General features: G+C 40.1%; 3 protein-coding genes across 4 annotated transcripts; 2 read left to right on the top strand and 1 right to left on the bottom strand.

The window, feature by feature from the left end:
• Nucleotides 1–456: 456 nt before the first annotated feature.
• Nucleotides 457–9,438, bottom strand: vps33b (VPS33B late endosome and lysosome associated). Of its 2 annotated transcripts, XM_061246122.1 has the most exons (24): nucleotides 8,890–9,435; nucleotides 8,293–8,422; nucleotides 8,104–8,184; nucleotides 7,903–7,964; nucleotides 7,506–7,555; nucleotides 7,348–7,415; nucleotides 7,211–7,256; nucleotides 7,038–7,132; nucleotides 6,803–6,907; nucleotides 6,182–6,272; nucleotides 5,921–5,998; nucleotides 5,296–5,369; nucleotides 5,128–5,214; nucleotides 4,797–4,887; nucleotides 4,480–4,554; nucleotides 4,282–4,346; nucleotides 4,115–4,169; nucleotides 3,971–4,017; nucleotides 3,270–3,402; nucleotides 2,727–2,800; nucleotides 2,455–2,556; nucleotides 2,146–2,221; nucleotides 1,345–1,467; nucleotides 457–735 (listed from the first exon to the last, which is right to left on the bottom strand). In XM_061246122.1, the coding sequence occupies exons 2-24, from the start codon at nucleotides 8,383–8,385 to the stop codon at nucleotides 656–658; spliced, it is 1,851 nt and encodes a 616-aa protein (XP_061102106.1). In that variant the 5' UTR covers nucleotides 8,386–8,422; nucleotides 8,890–9,435; the 3' UTR covers nucleotides 457–655. The 2 variants fall into 2 exon arrangements, 1 of the variants encoding a protein (XP_061102106.1); XR_009708983.1 differs by having other exon boundaries at nucleotides 2,123–2,221; nucleotides 8,293–9,438.
• hddc3 (HD domain containing 3) lies at nucleotides 9,015–12,287 on the top strand. The gene is made up of 4 exons (XM_061246123.1): nucleotides 9,015–9,493; nucleotides 9,655–9,710; nucleotides 10,832–11,072; nucleotides 11,612–12,287. Exons 1-4 carry the CDS (start codon nucleotides 9,382–9,384, stop codon nucleotides 11,740–11,742), a joined length of 540 nt encoding a protein of 179 aa, XP_061102107.1. The 5' UTR covers nucleotides 9,015–9,381; the 3' UTR covers nucleotides 11,743–12,287.
• An 801-nt stretch (nucleotides 12,288–13,088) lies between these two features.
• mfap1 (microfibril associated protein 1) lies at nucleotides 13,089–16,626 on the top strand. The gene is made up of 8 exons (XM_061246262.1): nucleotides 13,089–13,327; nucleotides 13,771–13,987; nucleotides 14,105–14,240; nucleotides 14,400–14,587; nucleotides 14,800–15,069; nucleotides 15,237–15,396; nucleotides 15,506–15,595; nucleotides 15,986–16,626. Exons 1-8 carry the CDS (start codon nucleotides 13,246–13,248, stop codon nucleotides 16,166–16,168), a joined length of 1,326 nt encoding a protein of 441 aa, XP_061102246.1. The 5' UTR covers nucleotides 13,089–13,245; the 3' UTR covers nucleotides 16,169–16,626.
• Nucleotides 16,627–19,701: the final 3,075 nt, after the last annotated feature.

Raw genomic sequence — 19,701 nt, 5'->3', positions numbered from 1 at the left:
CACACACACTGTCAAGCCCCATCTGGGGTTATGACATTTATTTTCCCTATTCCACCTGTCCATCCAACCATCCATTCATCCATCCATTATCTAACCAGTTGCAGGTCAGGGTTGCAGGGGGCTGGAGCCTAATCAGTGTGTACTGAAAAAGAGGCAAGAATACACCTTGGACAGTTTCCAATTCACTCACATACTCAAGCAAATACAAGCAATTGCGAATCTCCAATTAGCCTAAGCTGCATGTCTGGACTGTGAGAGGAAACCAGAGAGCCTGGAGGAAACGCACGCAGACACAGGGGCATGCAAACTCCATGCAGAAGGGCACTGACTGAGGTGTAACATATGAAGTACAGTGCTATTGAGTGCACCATAATTGTTCCATTGTTAAATATGTTAGACTTGTATTGAAAGACAAAAATAATTGAACTACCAAAACATGAAAAATGAAAAGGAAAATGCTCCAAAAGAAATTTTATTGAAAGCATATACATTTCTGGGGCTAATATATCAGAGTTCATGTCTACTAAACCACAGAATTTCATCTCAATATACTCTTCCATTGGACAATCAGACTTTTCCCATGTCTTGATTTGTGTGGTTCTTCAGCTTGGTGATGGAAGACAGTCTTGCACCTGGCCTTTCAGGAACACAGGTTTCACACTTGGCTGTCCAACATAGCCTCCAGCATTCTGGCACTGTTTAAAATGGCGGTTGTTACCACAATGAATTTACAGCCTAAAAGAAGAAAAAAATATAAGGTTACAATTGTATACTGTAAGGCATTTTTTAAATGTGTATGAATGGGTGAATGGAGAAGCATCAATTGTACAGCGCTTTGGATAAAGGCGCTATATAAATGCCTGCCATTTACCATTTACCATTTAAAATAAAGTAAAAGAAATCACATGTACATATTCAACCTCATTTACAATTTGTAATGTTTCATTTTTAATGTTTACAATTTTGTTCACACCCTGGGTGGTTATGTAACAGATTCTCAGGTAATATGGATTATGCTCACTTTAAGACCAAAGGAAGTACATTTGCTGAAATAAAACCTCAGTCATATATATTTATTTACATTATCGCACATGTGATTCACAACACAGACATTAGAATGATTATGACATCTGAAGAAAGGATTTTGCGTCTACGAATCTTCCATGCTAATTTAGTCCTCCCTGCAATCTATTATATTCTGTTTCTGATGCCAGTTCCAATTTTCAGTTGAATTATCTGTATCTGAAGTATCTGTGTCTGGTTATGTCTTTTATGTTTATTTGTAATTTCTAGGAAATTGCATTAATTAAAATAAAATTACACAATTTATTTTGGTCTCCTTACCCCTTTCTTTGCCAAGAAAACGTAGTGCTGAGATTTCAGAATAGCTGCAGCCTCCAAGGAACATCACAAGGATAATGCGTTGGGCTTCAGTCTTCAGCCTGCTCTCACTTCCACTGTTGCCCACTGAAAGGGCAGAGGTATTAATGCAGTGGGACAGCACTAATCTAAATAATATGGCAGAGTAACTCAATACAAAATCTCAATGACATGACAGCAACTGAGGTCAGCAAATAGCCTGTCCTCATTCAAAATATAAACAGTGCAAATTAGACTAATAAAGTTTCATGAAAAAACCCCAATCCAAATGAAGTCTTAAGCACAGCTGCTCCCTCCTAGTAATTATAATAAACATATCAGCATTATTGTACTGTAAAATTTTTGCAGAAGGTGGTTCAGTGCAAACATGGCAAACAGAATTATTTATTAAAATGGGCCAGAATAGGGAAAAGTCATTTTTAACAGTTTCAGACTTGCCCTTTATCACAGCAGGAAGACTGGGTTGGCCATTAGCCTCATCCAAGCTATAGCTCTTTCACACTCAGTAGCACTTATTATTATTTGTTTGTTTGCATTAAATTAATCCCTGTTGTACAAGGTTTGTCTTACAGCACTACCCAAAATGCAATACATGCAATGTAATACCATCAATAGTATCTTTACTCTCTCAAAAGTAATAAGTTAATAAACTGTCAGTAATACATCTCCATGCCTATAATGGAGGGGGGTGGCGGTGGGTTAAAAAAGGTAGAAAGAATGTTGAAATTATTTGGAGAAGTACCCCAGGTGCTTTAGCGCCCCCACCTGTCACTGCAAACTCATGCCCATTGAGCATGCGTGTAACTTCCTCCAACCCTGTCCAGCCATCCCGCTCTAAGACCTGTGGAAGCAGCACACTGGCATCAGCTGACATAAACAACTATGGAGAGACAAAATGACTTGACCACTGCTACGTCAAGGGAATATCACACGATGAGACTCGCAGGAAATGTATATCAGGCAGCCAGTAATACGGTAATGACACAGTTGAAACACAAACACACACACACACACACACACGTCAGTATATTAAGAGTAGTAGTATAGTATATATAGTGACTTTTGGCTGCCCACCTGTTCTATCAGTCTGCAGCTGAGGGGGATATAAGCTCCACTGAAGATGTAGGCCATGTCTCGCGGGATACGGAGGTCATACTCCTCCCCAGACTTTGGGACCTGAACACAAACATGCTGTTATAGCATTCAATTCATAAGTACAGAGTATTCTGGCCAAGTCTTTTATTACCCCTGCTTAGTGATCAAAGGCACAGAAAGGCAGTTTAATAAACTTGGCAAGTGCAGGGAAGTTACTAATGGCAATCTCTATATGATTACTGATTACTCACGAGAGCAAGCCTCTTGCTCAGTGCGCGGAAATTGCTTTTCTTTGCCAGAGATGAAAAAGCATCAGTCAGCTTTCCTGGAAAATGTTTTGTCAGAATTAAATATCCACAGACTCCAAAAGGGCATTCTATCTAAATACATGACTTTTATATTTCTGCATTTAGCAGCCACTCTTATCCTTAGTTAAAGTTACAATTTTGACATACAATCCACATATACCGGATATTTTTACTGAAGCAATTCACGTTGAGCATCTTGCTCAAGGGTTAGAATGGAAACATCCCAGGTGGGATCCGGACCTACAACCAGGGAATTAAAAACAACAGTTCCCTAACCATTGCTGCAATGCCACATCATTATGCTCACTCGGTCTACGTTATGGATTGTCTAAATTTCCAGCAGACAATGTGGGCTGTCCTTAGAAAACAATATGCTTTAAGATTCCCTGTCTCGTCAGCCAGTCAGACACCTTGTTTCACACTAGTCTCACCAACAGGATGACTGTTCAGCCACTTGATTCTAAGTGCCTTGCATCTGTTCCTCACCTGCAGTCTTGTCATTGACCAGTTTGCCCACTTTGCTTTCCATGACAGTGAGTGTCTCCCCGGGCTGCTGCTCCACTAGCAGTCCCAGCTGTCGCAGGTTGGCAAATGTCAGTAGATGCTCAATACCATAACTCTGAAAGCCAAAATATGCATCAGATAATAAACTAGTGACTGGTCAATGAGAGAGACATCTTGTATAGGTATTTCTAGACAACTTGTATAGGTATTGTTGTTTTTTTTGGCTGTTGTATTGTTGTCTTCTAGCTGCCAACTGGGGTATGCTAGTTTGAAAGTTGATTGTACTCTTCAAGGGTTCTGAATTTCTGTATGTTTACACTAGGACTCGGAACAGTACTGTCCTCTCAGGTCCACTTTTGCACTTGCTGTTGTTTGATTTGCACTTTGTTGTACGTTGCTCTGGATAAGAGCGTCTGCTAAATGCCACGTAATGTAATGTAATGTAACATCATTAAGCCCATGGTGGAACGAGCTAAAAGACCTCCCTCTGCTGTGTCTAGATGAACCAAGACTTATAAAAAAAAAAAAAAAAAAAAAAAGAGTCATATTGCCAGATAAGTTTTGAAGTTGCACTGTGCCAAAAGTCAACAAGATTGAGTATCAGTGGGTATTCTTAGGGGAAAATCTAAGGCAAAGACCAAACATTTGAAATCTACTAAATTGTGTGGAAAGGGGATTCTCACCTGAAGGTACTGTGCTTTTAGTGACCGATAATCTTTTGGAAGAAGTCCTAGAGGCAAATGTACATATAATTCATTTCATACATTTGACAGGTTTATTCAGGTTAAGCTTCCATCTGCCTAAACTTATTGGGTGCACAGACTCACCATTTTCTGTGAGAGACAACAAGCAGAGAAGTCGAAGACTATCAATCATGGAGACCTAGTGGACGCAAACAATTAAAGAATAAATCTTGGGATCTCAATCTCACCAGAGCTAGGATCCAAATGTACCACCGAGAGACCACTTGTAGGCCTGCGTTCCTCATACTTACCTGTCTGTTTATGTGCTCCTCTATGTAGGCAATGCACTCTCGAATTTCAAAACCCTCCAGCAAAGCTAATAGAAGGAAGAAAAGGTAATATGGATTATCAATCAAAATAGCTTGATACCTTCTGGAATAAAGACACTAAAGAGCAATATATAAAGACCATGAACATGGCTGCAAAGTTATGTTGCTTCATAAACTCACAGTGTTCTGTCTTTAAAAGCTCCTGAAAGTCTTGTTTTGTTTTCTTCTTCATCATTGACTCACTTGCACCAATATCTATGTGGGAAATATGGAATTAGCATATTTATTATCTTTGATAATACCATGCAGTTGTAAATGGGTACACCATGAAGAATGATATTGTATTTCTATACTTACAAAAGAAATAAATGAAAGAAAATAGTTTTTATACGGATAATCTGTGCCATGTAAATAGTTCTGCAATGCATCGATGGAAGTCCTTAAATGGTGGGAGTGCTTCCAGTCAGATGACTGAATACTGAGGCCAGCAAACTCACGCATACTGAGCAGGCGGTGCTCTTGTTTTAACCCTTTCAGCTCTTCCGAGACAAAGGTTTTCATCTGCTTGATGTCCATCCCTTTCCGCTTCTGCAGCAAGAGGAAGGAAGTGTCAGGAGGGTTTCATTTCCTTAGGAATTTACTCAGGTTTTCAAAGACTCCCTGAAGATCACATTTCAACATTTTGATTCATCATTACCACACCACACATCATTCTTCTGAAAGAAGGATGAATAGATGGATTGATACATACTTCGATTTTGAGAATAATTTCTTTCCAGAACTGACAATGGTGATGCACTGAAAAATGTGGCGAAGAAAAACACTCACATCATATGCAGTCTGCAGGTTCCTGGCCTTCTGACTTAAGAAGCTAAAGACATTGGAGAAATGCTCATTCCTGATCTCATTGAAAACCTAGAATAAAATCACCCCATCAGAGCAATGTGGACACATTTAAAAGTACATGCACAAAGTGCCATCCTCCCTTATACCAACCTTATCTTGAGAGTTCAGCATCACCTTCATACTCTTGTCAGAGGACGTGACATCAGGACCAAACTCCACACTTCCTGCATATAACAAAGTGCAATTTTCTTTGAAAATGACTTACTTTGATTAAAATGAAAAAGAATGTAGACAAATGATATTTGTGTAAAAAAAGGTGGAATCTGTTGGATAAAGGAGGGACACCAAGTATAGTGAAAAAGGTTCATTAAAGTGACTGTAAAGGTAAATCTACATCTACAGGTAAATCAAACTATATTGAATGGCATTATTATGGTATGCATTAAGCATCAGCAAAATTAGAGAAGTCAAATGCATTGCAATATCAACTTATAAAGTCAACAGTGTAAACATTTCCATCTATTCCCATGTGGGGACTGAATGGATGGAGTTTAATTTATTACCAAACTGAGCTATTGACATTGAGAGTTAATGGCCAATAAATGTTTTAGTCTCATTGCATATCTCCACCACTTCTATTGCGAGTTGCAGCCTTTCTTTGCTGTTGGGCGGGCCCTGAGCTTCCCCAGAGGACGTGTGGTCATCCAGCAGCTTGCATCATTGCTGTTTCAAGTCAAATGGATGTAATGTGGATAACTTAGGCTGCATTACCTACCACATTTAATCCTGAAAATATCATCCACCAGGCCTTCATAAACAACTTGAGAGCAGACTGGAGTGACAAAATCAACATCTAACCAAAGGGCAGAGAAGAAAAGAGTGAATAATGAGTCCTTAACTGCTAAGTATGAATTACCTTCACAGTAATGAACAAACTTGACAACGGATACATTCAACATACACATAACCTACAGCAACCACAAGTTAAAATGGAGAGACAGATTGACCTAATAGTCAATAAGATACGTTTTCCTACCTCGATCAATGAGAAAGACGGTCCCAATGTCAGGTTTTTGAGCTCTCTGTTCACCCTCCTCCACTAGCTCCTTCAGCAGTCCATGTGTCATCTAAAACAAGAATGTGACAGTTGTTTAAGATCATTACCTTTGGCTATGGTTGACGTACAGGTTATGGTTAACATACAAGTTTGCAGGCCAGCCACTTTGGTAGCAATTCCAGGACACTGACACGCTTGTGTATGTTGCTATAGGTTCCACTTCACATCGCAGTCCACCAAATAAGCTGTGCAGCTACTTAACAGGAGTACATTTTTCCAGAGGACACAGGCAGACTGTAAGGTAACTGGTTGGCAGTCTAGGGGTGGCCTGTAGCGTAGTGGTTAAGGTAAATGACTGGGACACGCAAGGGCGGTGGTTCAAATCCCGGTGTAGCCACAATAAAATCTGCACAGCCATTGGGGCCTTGAGCAAGGCCCTTAACCCTGCATTGCTCCAGGGGAGGATTGTCTTCTGCTTAGTCTAATCAACTGTATGTCGCTCTGGATGAGAGCGTCTGCCAAATGCCAATAATGTAATGGTTGACAAGAAGATACACTCTTGTACATAGATATGGAGGTAACCCATAAGACTTGTCTTACCTTAGCAGAGCGGCCAATCCCATAAACCTTTGAGAAAGGACCATAGAGAGAATGCAGGAGGTGAAGTGCACTGCCTGCTGTAGTCACCCAGCGTTGGTCACCCTCCTGCGAACAAGTGGCAGGAAATTGGTTTACTGTTGTTCATATTTATGACCTTATGTGCACTGAATGTATTTTAATATTCATCAGTACCAGAAAGCTGAGAAATCAATGGTATTTTATCATTCATCAATACCAGAAAAGTATCTCTGAAGAATTCAGGAAGCTCAAGGCTAATGATGTCATCATCCAGAGGCAGAAGGTAGAAAGCCCATTCGTCAGTGCTCACATCTAGAAAAAGAGAATGGTGCATTCTAACAGCACACAGGATGGGTAGTAGTACAATATAAATAATATGAAGCCACTTACCACCATAGACACCCTGCTCCTCCAGTATCGTCTCACATGCAAAGAACTAAAAAAGAGAACAAGGCACAAGATATTTGCAGTAACTTTTTGAGTGAAAGTGTCTTTGTGCCTTTAAATGTGATAGGGACGCACATCACCTTCTGGGGACTAAATATGATCTTGTATCTCCTGAATTTTCCAGCTGCCTTGTCTGCATTGACAATATCTGAAAATATGAAAATATGTCAGCATATATTTCACATTAATTGTTTTTTACAGGTCAGAAGATGTTATATCATCGTATAATCCAACTTACCAGCGACCCACTTCACAGTTTGTATTCGGGGTCGAATCAGAAAGCACAGTCTTTGGAAAACAGAAAGATTGAAAAGCTAAATTAAATGATGTTATGTTAAATTAACACTTTAAAAAGTGTTGTTCCTCACTTGTGGCCCACCCCCTGGTCTATTCTGTGCACTTTTATGAGGAATATAGCTTTTTTCTTTTTTTACTCTATATGGATATTACATGCATATGTATTCGTATTATACAGATACAGTAACATCATATTTTTGTATAGCAAATAACTAGGGAGGCAGGAGTACTTTCCATAATATATCAACACTTAATGATAAAAAGCAGTTAAACATCCTTAAAATGGGTGGGGTTTCCAAATCAGCTTGGGATTTCCCCACAGACATGCTATAACTCACTGATCACAAGTGCTGACAATTGGTTTGTTTTCCACTTTATACAGTTTGTCCACTTCGTGTTGCTGAAAACAGAAAATAAGCAGGAAGTACCTTTAAGAGTGATCACAGAGAAAGTTTAAGTGTAAAAACACACATGAAGAATTAAAACGCGGTAAAACTGCACAGAAGGTTGCAATGATGCAAGAACAACACATAATGTACCTTGAGAGTTGTGACATTAGCAATGCGATCCAGGGGACTCATTAAATCTGCTTCAATAAACAGATCCTTCCTCCCAGGCAGCTGGTGAATAAGAGGGCAGCATATATTTGTTTCGTGGTAGCTGTAGCTAATTATGCAGTGTGGACATAAAGTGCATCTGGTTGTGGTTCATAAGGATGATCGTAGTACCTGTTCCAGGAGATAGATAAGCTGGTCCTTTGCCAGTCTCTTGAGAAGAGAAAAGTCAGGCAGCTCGGGGGCATCTCTTCTGTTGTGTGCCATGGGGGCAGATGGGCAACAGCGCAGCGTACGGTATCAGCTGATTGACACAAGCCCCCCTCTTATTGTAATATTCCGTGCTGTCAAATATCGCCACTGTGACCCAATCGTTATAAACTTTATAAAAACGAGCAACAAATTAATATATTCCAGCCTCCGAGACTCACATATAGTATCTAAAGCTCCTAACGTATTTACCACAGGCTTATGACTGGCATATCATGGCATAACGTTGCAAACTAAGCCATTTCAAAGGGCCTGCAGCGAACACTCCAAAAAACAAATGTATCTAGTTAACTTAGCTAAGTACCTAACGTTAATAACTGGTCCAGCTATAATGTTCACGACATTCACTTAGCAAGTCTAGCTATAACATAGCTAAAGCATCCCATGATCGAGCGAACAAGCGATAACATCAGGCTCAACACTTGCTAACTGGCTTTTAATTTCCAGCAACCAATACTTGGACTAAATGCACATGAATTGCAACAGAACCGTTAATCTAACCTTAATAGAACATAATGCATGTATACGCGCAGCCGGCTGATCAAGGTAGCTTGCTCGATCGTCAATATTATCGTTCCAGGAGCTCAACTGGTACGCCTTTCGCCTAACCGATGCGGAAGCTTAGTTGCTGCAAAGCTTGTTTCTTCCGGACAGGTAAAAGGACACGTCCGGTTAGAGTCTAACAAGGAAGAGATGACAGGAAAAGTCAATGGTCATTTAATTGAGTGAAATATTCGTGAGCCTTATACAACATATGTAAAGTAATTGTTCTGTTTCTATACTTATCTATGGTACTAATAGACAACTAGATAAATAACCTATAGGACATCGAATTCATAGTTTGTCTGTTGTTGTGGTTCTCGTCGAGATCTTTTTTAAGCACTTTAAACAGTTTCATGGTCTTGGCTACTTCGTAAATTAGTATCCACACAAGCAATTGGCTGATAAATGTTCCACCAGTAAAAGTTATATATAACCAGATATCTTTCAATAATGAGTTTGGATTCAGCGCTATTGCTAGAAGCTGCACATTTTGCGGCAGAGAAACATAAAAGACAACGGCGTAAGGACCCTGAAGCCACACCATATATCAACCACCCAATTGGTAGGTAAATGGTGACGAGGCAGTTACGACCCTCAATTACACAATCAGACGTTTAATCCTGATTTTTTATTATTATTATTATTATTATTATTATTATTATTATTATTATTATTATTATTATTATTATTATGACTATCTTTCCTCCCATTGTTTTGTTTCAGGTGTGGCAAGAATCTTAAGCCATGAAGCTGGTATTGCAGACATTGAAGTTTTACAGGTATTTTTTAAATTGAACCCCAGTTTCACCAGCCCAGGGTTTCTTTGCATTCATTCCTTTTTTCACGGTGCAATTCAAAAGTGTTAAAACTCACGGCTCTATCTGTATAACCTATTTTAAAATGCCATTGCTTTAGCAACAACAGTTCCTTATTCTGTAACATGTGGGGGGTGTTCTTTGCACTTTGAAAATCCACATTCTACAAGAAATATGGTAATGTCAGTGTCCTTTTCACGGCAAGGGTCCAGTGAACCAAATGCATAATAGTTTCTAATTCTGAAAACGTGCTTACTCGGCGAAACTTCAATTAAATGTCCATTGTTTTCTTAGAATTTTTCTGAAGGAATTCTCATAATTGTCCGTTTCACTGTTGCATACAAAAGTACTTGTGCATATGAATGCTGTTATCTACTTTTTTCCAATTTAAAAGGGGATTTGTCCAGTGTGTGGCTGTGGCTCCATTGTGTTTTTTAGCGCACCACCCAAAGCCACAATACACAATAATCTGTATCCACTCAAAAACTGAAAATATTTTCAGTGAGGAAAAAGCTTCACTGTGTTTGATCTTCTGTAACTTTGTTTTAGTAATATTTGGACTCCTGTGAAACAACCCCAAATAGTTACCTTTCAGAGGAGACCAGGATTATGCCTGTAATGTAATGGTCCAAGAATAGCAACCATTTTATTTTTGGTATGTAATTTCCAAGCTTGTGTCAGGTAAAGGGGAAATACTTAAAGTGTTTATAGATTGGTGTATAGTTCTGCTTCCTTTTTTATGTGATCTATAAGGTGAGAAGAGGAACACTAATCAGTACTAATATCTGTGGCAACAAATAATCTATGTTTACTTGGATATCCATCCAATGTTGGTGCACTCATGTTTTGCTGTTAATATTAAATTGTATATGCCTTAGCATGCCTGTGAAATTTTGCAAATATCTCTACTCACAGGTTACCCAAAGCATTTGTTGTCGTCACGTGTACCACAATTAGCATAACCTGCGTAACACTTATAACTGTCTTTCCGCCTTGAGTACACAAGGAAGAACTGATTCTGAATGCAGCCAAGGTCATGAACCATCACTAGTCATTTATAAGTTGGCTTTGTTTTCACCCTTCAGGCAGCTTTGCTTCATGACACAGTGGAAGACACTGACACCAGCATTATAGAGCTTGAGGCGGTATTTGGGCAGACAGTGGCAAGAATTGTCCAGGAAGTAACCGATGACAAGACCCTGCCCAAACAAGAGAGGAAGCGTCAACAGGTGGAACATGCACCGCATTGCAGCCAGCAGGCCAAACTGGTAAAACTTGCTGACAAGCTGTACAATCTGAGGGATCTCAGCCGTAGCACACCTGTTGGTGAGTACACAGGATGAAGTAATGTTTTAAATCCATCAACTGTGAGCTCAACTTCATCTCCAGATCCACAATTTAGCGCAAAGCAAAATACAGAAAATGTTCCCACCCTGTCAGCACCCTCCTACTACCCCTCCTCTCAGAGAAAATACTCAAGGCCGTCAAAAGAAAAACTTCTTCCTTTCCTCAACAGCGCCGACTGTATGAATATCCAGTTACTGAATAGCTTCCCTATCATACACCAGCACTTTATGACAACTGACAATGCAATTGCACAATAGTTATTTTTATTTAATGCTGTGCTTGATGTTGTTTTTATTGTTGTTCTGTTGTTCGGCACATTCCTATCAGCTAAATTGGTATGGCAATACAATACTGAAAAATCACAGTTAAATCCAGTATGGTTGTTCATGCTCTATTTTTTCAATTGCTCTGCCAAATCCATTCTATTCTGTTGTAAGTTTTTTGTTGTTGCCTTTTTTTTTTTTTTTAATTGCTCTGCCAAATCTATTCTATTCTGGTTTTTTCTTTACCCCTGTAAGGCTGGACAGAAGAACGGGTCCACGAGTACTTTGTGTGGGCGGCGCAGGTAGTGAGAGGATTACGTGGCACCAACCAGATACTTGAGAACAAACTGCAGCAACTCTTCAAGCAGAGAGGTGTAGAGATGTGATTCGACAGAGCTCTATACTTATGTATCTTCCAATAGTCTTCTGTCCTTCTTTGTACCCATCTGTTTCCCTGCTGCCGTGGTGGTTCTCTTACTACAGGTGCGGTAGCGGAAGTGCACTACTTAAATACTGGATTGCTAATCCCTGACCAGTGTTGATGAAGACTGTATGATAATCTTTGGGACTGGCTCGCTCTTTTTTTTTTTTTCCCTATCATGCAACCGGGCAGCTGTGCAAATTCTGTTTTTGTTGGATTTTCTTTTTGTTTAACAGCTACCATTTACTTGTGCACATGCACACAGATATTCCAATCATCTAATCTGAGAAAAAGGTTGCCCCAGTTCTATAAAATGATTTTATGTCGATATTATTCTGTAACATTATTTTGTCTAAGAGCATTTTTTTGTCTTATCAAATGCATATTACTTCATTTGTCAGTACTGTGTCTCATGTGAGTGAGTTACACTATAGGGCATTCACACTGATAAACCCTCAGTGTTTTGGAAAATGAAATATTTGGAAATAAAAATATTTTTGGCCACTCTCACACAGATGCTGCAATGGTGTTCTATACTTCCGTGTCCTCAAAATAAGGTCTACTAACATACTGCACACTCCTACATATCCTCAATATTATTTTCTAACAGTATACAGTGGAAGTGTCATAACATGTCTAACCCTTGTAATAAAAAGCTGTCGTCTCTTCCTCTATGATCAACTCTGATTACTCTGATCTATGCAAAGTGATTGGACCCAGATTGGACCCAAATATGTCTCCAGCTCTTCCTCTCTGTTGGATCTTCTAAAAAGTATGGTTTACTTCCTGAAAGGTTTGCTCCTGGATGCACTCATGTAGCCTGTCTTTTCAATTTCAGATTATTGATGAATATTTTGGGTGAAAATGTATGATTTGTTATGTCACAAAAAATATAAATTTGTCATAACATGAAATAAAGGCCATGTCCTGTAAATTAAATGAACATCAAACCCATCACAGTATTATTTCAGTATAGCATTGAGAAGGTGGTTAATTTGATGGTTCTGTGCTTGGCTGAAGAGGCCTTCAAATGAGAAATTCTGAAATGCAACAACAACAAAAAAAAGTTTCAACTTCATGGGCCTTCTCAGGTACAGGTGGAACAAATTATGAAATAATAAATTCTATTCATTCCCATGTTTCCTACAGTCTTTGAAATGAGAACATTCATTTTCTAATGATACAAACTGGGGTTGGGCCCTTTAACATTGAAATTTCAACCTTTGATGCTTCTTTATTTAAAGCTAATGCTATGACAGGGTAACCTGAATCTAAAAATTAGGAACCTTCCTGTTACTGTTCTTGTTTTAGGGGGAGCGCTACCGAGATCCGGTAACAAAGGATGTATTTCCGGTCTGGAAAACACAAACCGTAAACAGCCATCGAGTTAGCTGGTAGGCTAAAGACTAAGGTGAAACGTTGCTTGCTAGATTTCTCTATACGTTTTTGCCTTTTCAGCCGGTCAATCATGTCCGGACAGAACGCTCTCAACATGAAGCAGCCGCCGATCCAATCCACAGCTGGAGCTGTGCCGGTGCGAAATGAGAAAGGTGAGAACAAGCGCGATGTTAGCCTGCTGCTAACAAGGGCCCAAGACCTGCGGACCATTTTACTTGCTAGCTTCCCAGTTTAGCACTACGTATTCCCTGAGAAACACTGTCTTAAAATCACATGTGTATTATACTGCACTGACACACATGAGTACTAATATCGCTGTTCTTATATTATGGCACTAGCCAGAGAGTTATTTCATTCGCGAAGTTGGGAATTTGTTGGCACTGAAGTAACTTAACTTAGCTAAGTTATGTTATCTTCTTGTTAAAGGCACTTGGTATCTGGCTAGTTGCATTATGATTAAAAAAAATGTATGTAATAGGTCAAACGTATGAAATGAATGAGGAACAGGTGGCGAATTGTGTCTACAACGTCGCTGATGTGCATGTCATACTTTTCATAACATGTTACATTTTTTGTCAATGTGGTTGTTTCTCAGGCGAGATTTCTATGGAAAAGGTGAAGGTGAAGCGATATGTGTCAGGTAAACGTCCTGACTATGCCCCCATGGAGTCATCGGATGAGGAAGAGGAGGATTTCCAGTTTGGGAAGAAGGGTAAGGAGGCTGAGCCAGAGCTGGAGCTTGAGGAGGAAGAGGTGTCAGACCCTCGCCTGAAACGCCTGCTCAACCGCGTCTCGGAGGATGTGGAGGAAAGGTATTGCTTATTGCTTCATCTACAGATGTACTTTGTGAGACTGAAGTTTTAGTTTTTGCTGTTTGTTCTGGGTCTACCTATAATAATGCTTCTGCCTTGTCACCATCTGTCTTTAAGGTTGGCACGGCACAGGCAGATCGCCGAGCCAGAGCTTATGGTGGAGAGCGAGGAGTCGGATGAGGGGACTTGGCACCCTGAACGTGAGGAGAGCAGTGAAGAAGAGGAAGAGGAGGAGGAAGAGATTGATGACGAGGTGAGCAGGACAGGGGTGTCAATTTCAGCAAAAACAATGCTGTTTTGGTGGTAAGGCCAATAAAAATAACCACTGTTACAACCCCTCCACTTTGTTGGCAGCACCAAAACAAGAGGCTTAGAATGAAACGAAGTTCCGGTGTCTGGTTTTGGGTTGCAGGAAATTGAGAGGCGCCGTGCGATGATGCGGCAGCGAGCACAGGAGCGGAAGAATGAAGACATGGAGATCATGGAGGTGGAGGAGGAGGGCAAGTCAGGGGAGGAGTCTGAATCTGAGTCAGAGTATGAGGAGTATACAGACAGCGAGGACGAGGCGGAGCCCCGGCTCAAGCCCGTCTTCATCCGCAAGTACGGAACGCCTTGAAATGTGAATCTACCCACTGTGCGCAAATTGTGAATGTGAATCTTCATATTGTCTTTAAGGAGTGTTGTTTTTATTTCTGGAAGAAAAAGAATAAAATTATAATGCTGGCATAGTTACCATAAATGGTATGTTAGAAACGATGGTGCGCAGGCAGTGGAAGAGTTGATGGTGTCCTTATCCTGCTCCTATTTGTCAGGAAGGACAGAGTGACCGTGGCTGAGCGAGAGGCAGAGGAGGTGAAGCAGAAGGAGCTGGAGGCTGAGGCCAAAAAGCAGGTGGAGGAGCGACGCCGCTACACCCTGAAGATCGTGGAGGAGGAGGCCAAGAAGGAGTTTGAGGAGAACCGCCGCACACTGGCTGCACTGGAGGCCCTGGACACGGACGGAGAGAATGAAGAGGAGGAGTACGAGGCCTGGAAGGTCCGGGAGCTGAAGAGGATCAAGCGGGATCGCGAGTGTCGAGAAGCGTGCGTACTGGCCCTGCCATTCTCTCATCAAATCATAAATATTAAAGCATTTATTGAATTTCTCACAGAAGTGGACTATTTTGAAACAGAACAGATGTATGGTGGTTTTGCACTGGAATTCCATTGGTCTTGACTGATTTGACTGACGGTGCCTTTTTTCCCCTCAGGATGGAGAAAGAGAAGAGTGAGATTGAAAGATTCCACAATCTCACAGAGGAGGAGCGCAGGGCAGAGCTTCGCAACAATGGCAAAGTCATCACCAACAAAGCCAGCAAGGGCAAATACAAGTTCCTCCAGAAGTACTACCACAGAGGAGCCTTCTTCATGGTAAGAAATGCAGATTCACATAAGACATTTGTTAGGCTGGATGAGTATATTGTATGTATGGTTGTATTTTTTGACCTTACTGTAATGTGTTTGTTTTAATATTCAATAGGATGAAGAGCAGGATGTCTTCAAGAGAGACTTCAGTGCTCCCACCCTGGAGGACCACTTCAACAAGACCATTCTGCCCAAAGTCATGCAGGTCAGCTTGAGTCTCATTATAAAATGTTAAAAGTTTGAGTCTCCCAGGTGTCTTACTGAGTTGACTGGTCAGAAGTCATATGGTTTCAGTTGAAAGGGGGTGCCCCAGATTTTGCTCAGTTAGCACACTATTGAACAACGTACTGGTTGCAGTGCCACTCCGGTTAAATAATTGTGACGTGTGGATGATTTCACTCATTTTTTTTTTCTTCTTGATTTGGCTCTGTATTTAACACATGGTTAAAGTTCTGATTTTCGGATTCTATTAAATACTGTTATGGTTTCCCCAAGTAGAAATTACAGCACTTTTTATACGTAACAGTTTTTATATGGTGTAAAGATCTGGTATTGTTCATTGAAAACTAATTGTAACCTCATTGCTGAATCTCAGGTCAAGAACTTTGGTCGTTCTGGGCGTACCAAGTACACGCACTTGGTGGATCAGGACACCACTTCATTTGACTCTGCTTGGGCTCAAGAGAGTGCACAAAACAGCAAGTTCTTCAAACAGAAGGCAGGGGGCGTGAGGGATGTGTTTGATCGTCCATCTGTGCAAAAGCAGAGGAAAACCTAAATCGCAGTGATGCAGAGCGGAAGCCCTGATGAAGTGGGACACAATAACTTGATACTATTGTGACTGAATCTGAGCATGGCTCCTTCCAGCTCATTCATACTGGAAGCTTGGTTACCCTCAACTCGGACTACATCACCTATCAATGCTTAACTGCTTAACACTCAAATTGCACTGCATTTCTGAAGATAAATTTCACTGTAGAGAGAGGGTTTTCAGTCCAAGACAATTCTCATTTTGTACATTCTTAGTAAATATAAAACCGTTTCATAGCATTGCAGCAAAAGTACCGTTTTCTAATTAGATCGATATCCAAGAAACAATCTTCTGATTTTTCCACAGTGTTTGTCCCTTTTTGTTAAATATGTGATGCATTTCTTTGTAAATAATTTCTTGTAACAGCCGCTGAAAGTTGTGAACTTTTATTGAGTGACATTAAAATGAAAAAAGTATTTCAGTGATATTCTTTCCATTCATGTGTTTTGTCAAGACTAGATGCACTGAAAACACATTCCCCATCTAGTCCATTTTGTCAAACTTTTAGACGCATGTACCAGAGATGGAATAACTGAAATTACAGACAGCTTCCTGTTATTGCCTACACCTTATGCTGTTGAGACCATGAACTTGCTCTTCCTTCCCATTCAGTTTGTCACGGTGACCAGTGCTTCCACCACATTGCCCATGTGTTCTCTCAAACTGCACTCAGTTTGTCAGGGTGACCAGTGCTTCCACCACATTGCCCATGTGTTCTCTCAAACTGTGCTCAGTTTGTCACGGTGACCAGTGATTCCACCACATTGCCCATGTGCTCTCTCAAACTGCACTCGACTGTGTCTGTCGGGGTCTCCCTCTCACTCCTGTGTGAAAATGAGCACTATATTCTAAGCAGTCATGTGCCATAATATAGCCTACAGTGTTCCCAAGACTCAGTCCTGGAGTACCCCTGTGTATGCTGGATTTTGTTCCAACCACAATTGCAATCCAAACATTTTAATATGCTGCTAATTTCTTAAATGCAGTTCATGTTTCAAGGGATTAATTTACCCTCTTAAACCACATTTTGTCAGATACTGTAGCTATATATACATTATTGTACATTATTAAGTGTGGACACTTGTCCACCAAAACTAACCATGAATTCAAAGGCGAAACAAATGACATGGTGAACGTCCATTGTATTGATATGGTTCAGGTAAAAAGAAAAAGGAAAAATGAAATTAAACACATGGTCAACTACCTAATTAATTAGGTAGTTGAGAGAGCACAGAGTAATCTATTACCTACTCGTATGTAATTGTTCACAAGATGGTGCACTAACCACAATAACATGGTAAGTTTATTCTTTGTGCAATTGCTATGCTATTTCTGGCATAATGTGGTTCAAAGTAAACAATCCTTTTAAGGTGAAGAGCAGCGAATTAAGAAAGATTTAACAGCTTGTAAAAATTCTTAGATGGCAATTGGGGTTGGAACGAAAACCAGCATACACAGGGGTGCTCCAGGGAGTTTGGGAATCATTATATTAAAGGTATATCCAATATGCGCTTCTTCAACAGAATCTTTCTACATTGGAATAATATATCAAGCAGACATCTTTTCATTTAACTGTGAAATGCTTTACACAATTGAACATGACTAGATATCCACCACTAGATGGCACAGGCTACACGGCATCCAAAGTTGCATCCTTTTTTACATCACTACCATAGCGCAGCAATGTTCCTGTGTTCTACTATGTGGATAATCACAGTCGTCCTAAGTACAATATTGTTTGTAACCAAAGCTCTGTTAGGAAAATAGAAGCATCAGTTCTAGGTATCTCTCCACATAGCTGATTAGGGAACTAATGTACATATGTACTGCCAAGTTATATTCCATTTGGCTAGTGTGGGCAGACAGGACCTTCCAGGGTTTCTTATTAAATCGCTTTTGTGGAAATCTAGATGTGTGAGGCTGGATTAAGGAGTAAGATCTTTCCTCACTATTTTTGGTCCTTAAGAGGTTTACCAGGTCTTAATGAAAGGCATGTCACTGTGATCAGGAACTTTCCCCTGTAGGCTACTTTGAAGGGGCTGTTTCCACCACCAATGTGGCCCAATCCCTTGACTCGTCTGTAATTTGCTTTGAAAAATCAATCCTGTTTTCTTGATAAAGGCTTCTTCCTTTAATCCAACTCCTCTTTCAGCCAGGATACTTGTCCTCAGTAGTGTATATGTCTTCAATATCGTATCAGCAGGGATGGTGCTAGAGCTAGCCAGCTTCTGCTGTCCCAAAGCTAACCCTTTCATCTTGGTGTACGACTGATTGCTGAAAGCCTGTGGATCTGGACCTTTTTCCTGGCACCCTGGATCAGTGTGGAAAGTGATGCGTCGCTGTGTCCGGGCCCAGGTAGGACCAACTGTCAACAGCTTTACTACCGTCTGCTGCTATGCTTTTTAAAAGCATAGCAGCTTTTCCTTTCTTCTAATGTTCCTTTCTTCTAATATTCAACATTAGTTATAAAACAATAAGTTGCCACAGTTCATCCAGGTTGTAATTCAGATTACATTTCTTTTCACGTTACATTCATTGTGAGATTGGTCTCATCCAGAGTGACAAACAATGTAGATATAGTTTGGTTAATTGATAGATACTGTACATATCTACCTATAGCCTACGAAAATACTACTACCTACCTATACTAACATGGTAACAATGTTCAGTGTAATTTCAAAACATTTATTTGGAACATTATTGGCAAATTTCCTCTACAATTTCTTACTTGACTGAGTGATACTCAGCGGATGTTTCCAGTACATTTTGTAGTACACAGTCTGTGCCTAGGAAGGGACCACAGCTACCGTGTTCTGGCAAAAGCTATCCTACTATCAATGCACCTATAGCTCAGAGGGGAAACATAGCAGGCTCACAGGCATTCTAGACAGGAATACATGTATTCTGTGATGGTGTGATGGAGAATTAAGAGTCAATGTCTGTTTACATTTCAATTACAATTTCAGATGTGATTTTGGATTTTAATGAAGATTAATGTTGAAATGTGGCTATATGAAATAATCCAGCTCTGGCACGAAGGACGCTGGGGATAGGCCTCATCTAATCACTGAAATCAATTTATTTTTATTTATAAATGGATATACATAAATCCCAACATGTCACTGGATTAGTGCCTAAATTCAGACGATTATCTACAGATACCTATTGTGTTGTTTGTGCGTGTGTGTGGCAAGCATTTCTTCATATGTTTTGGTCTTTAATACTGATACTGTATGTCTGTGTATCGAACACCTTAATAGATTTCTCAGAACCTTTTTTTACAAAAAGGGGTTTATATGGGGAATTGATTTATCAATCATTTGGGGTTTCATTTTCCAACATTTAAAAACAGTAAGAGCAATGAATTTCAAGTGAAAGTGATACATTTACATGGCACTGAGACATTGTAATATTTATTGGTTGATGCATTGATTGACTGATTCAGCAGCAGAAGAAAATGGCAAGACTTTGGCAAGTCTTTACTGTCCACCATTCACTGG

This window comes from Conger conger, chromosome 6 (assembly GCF_963514075.1).
Source record: "Conger conger chromosome 6, fConCon1.1, whole genome shotgun sequence".
NCBI lineage: Eukaryota > Metazoa > Chordata > Actinopteri > Anguilliformes > Congridae > Conger > Conger conger.
Note: the sequence above shows the minus strand (reverse complement) of the source record. Positions and strands in the feature narration are given on the sequence as shown.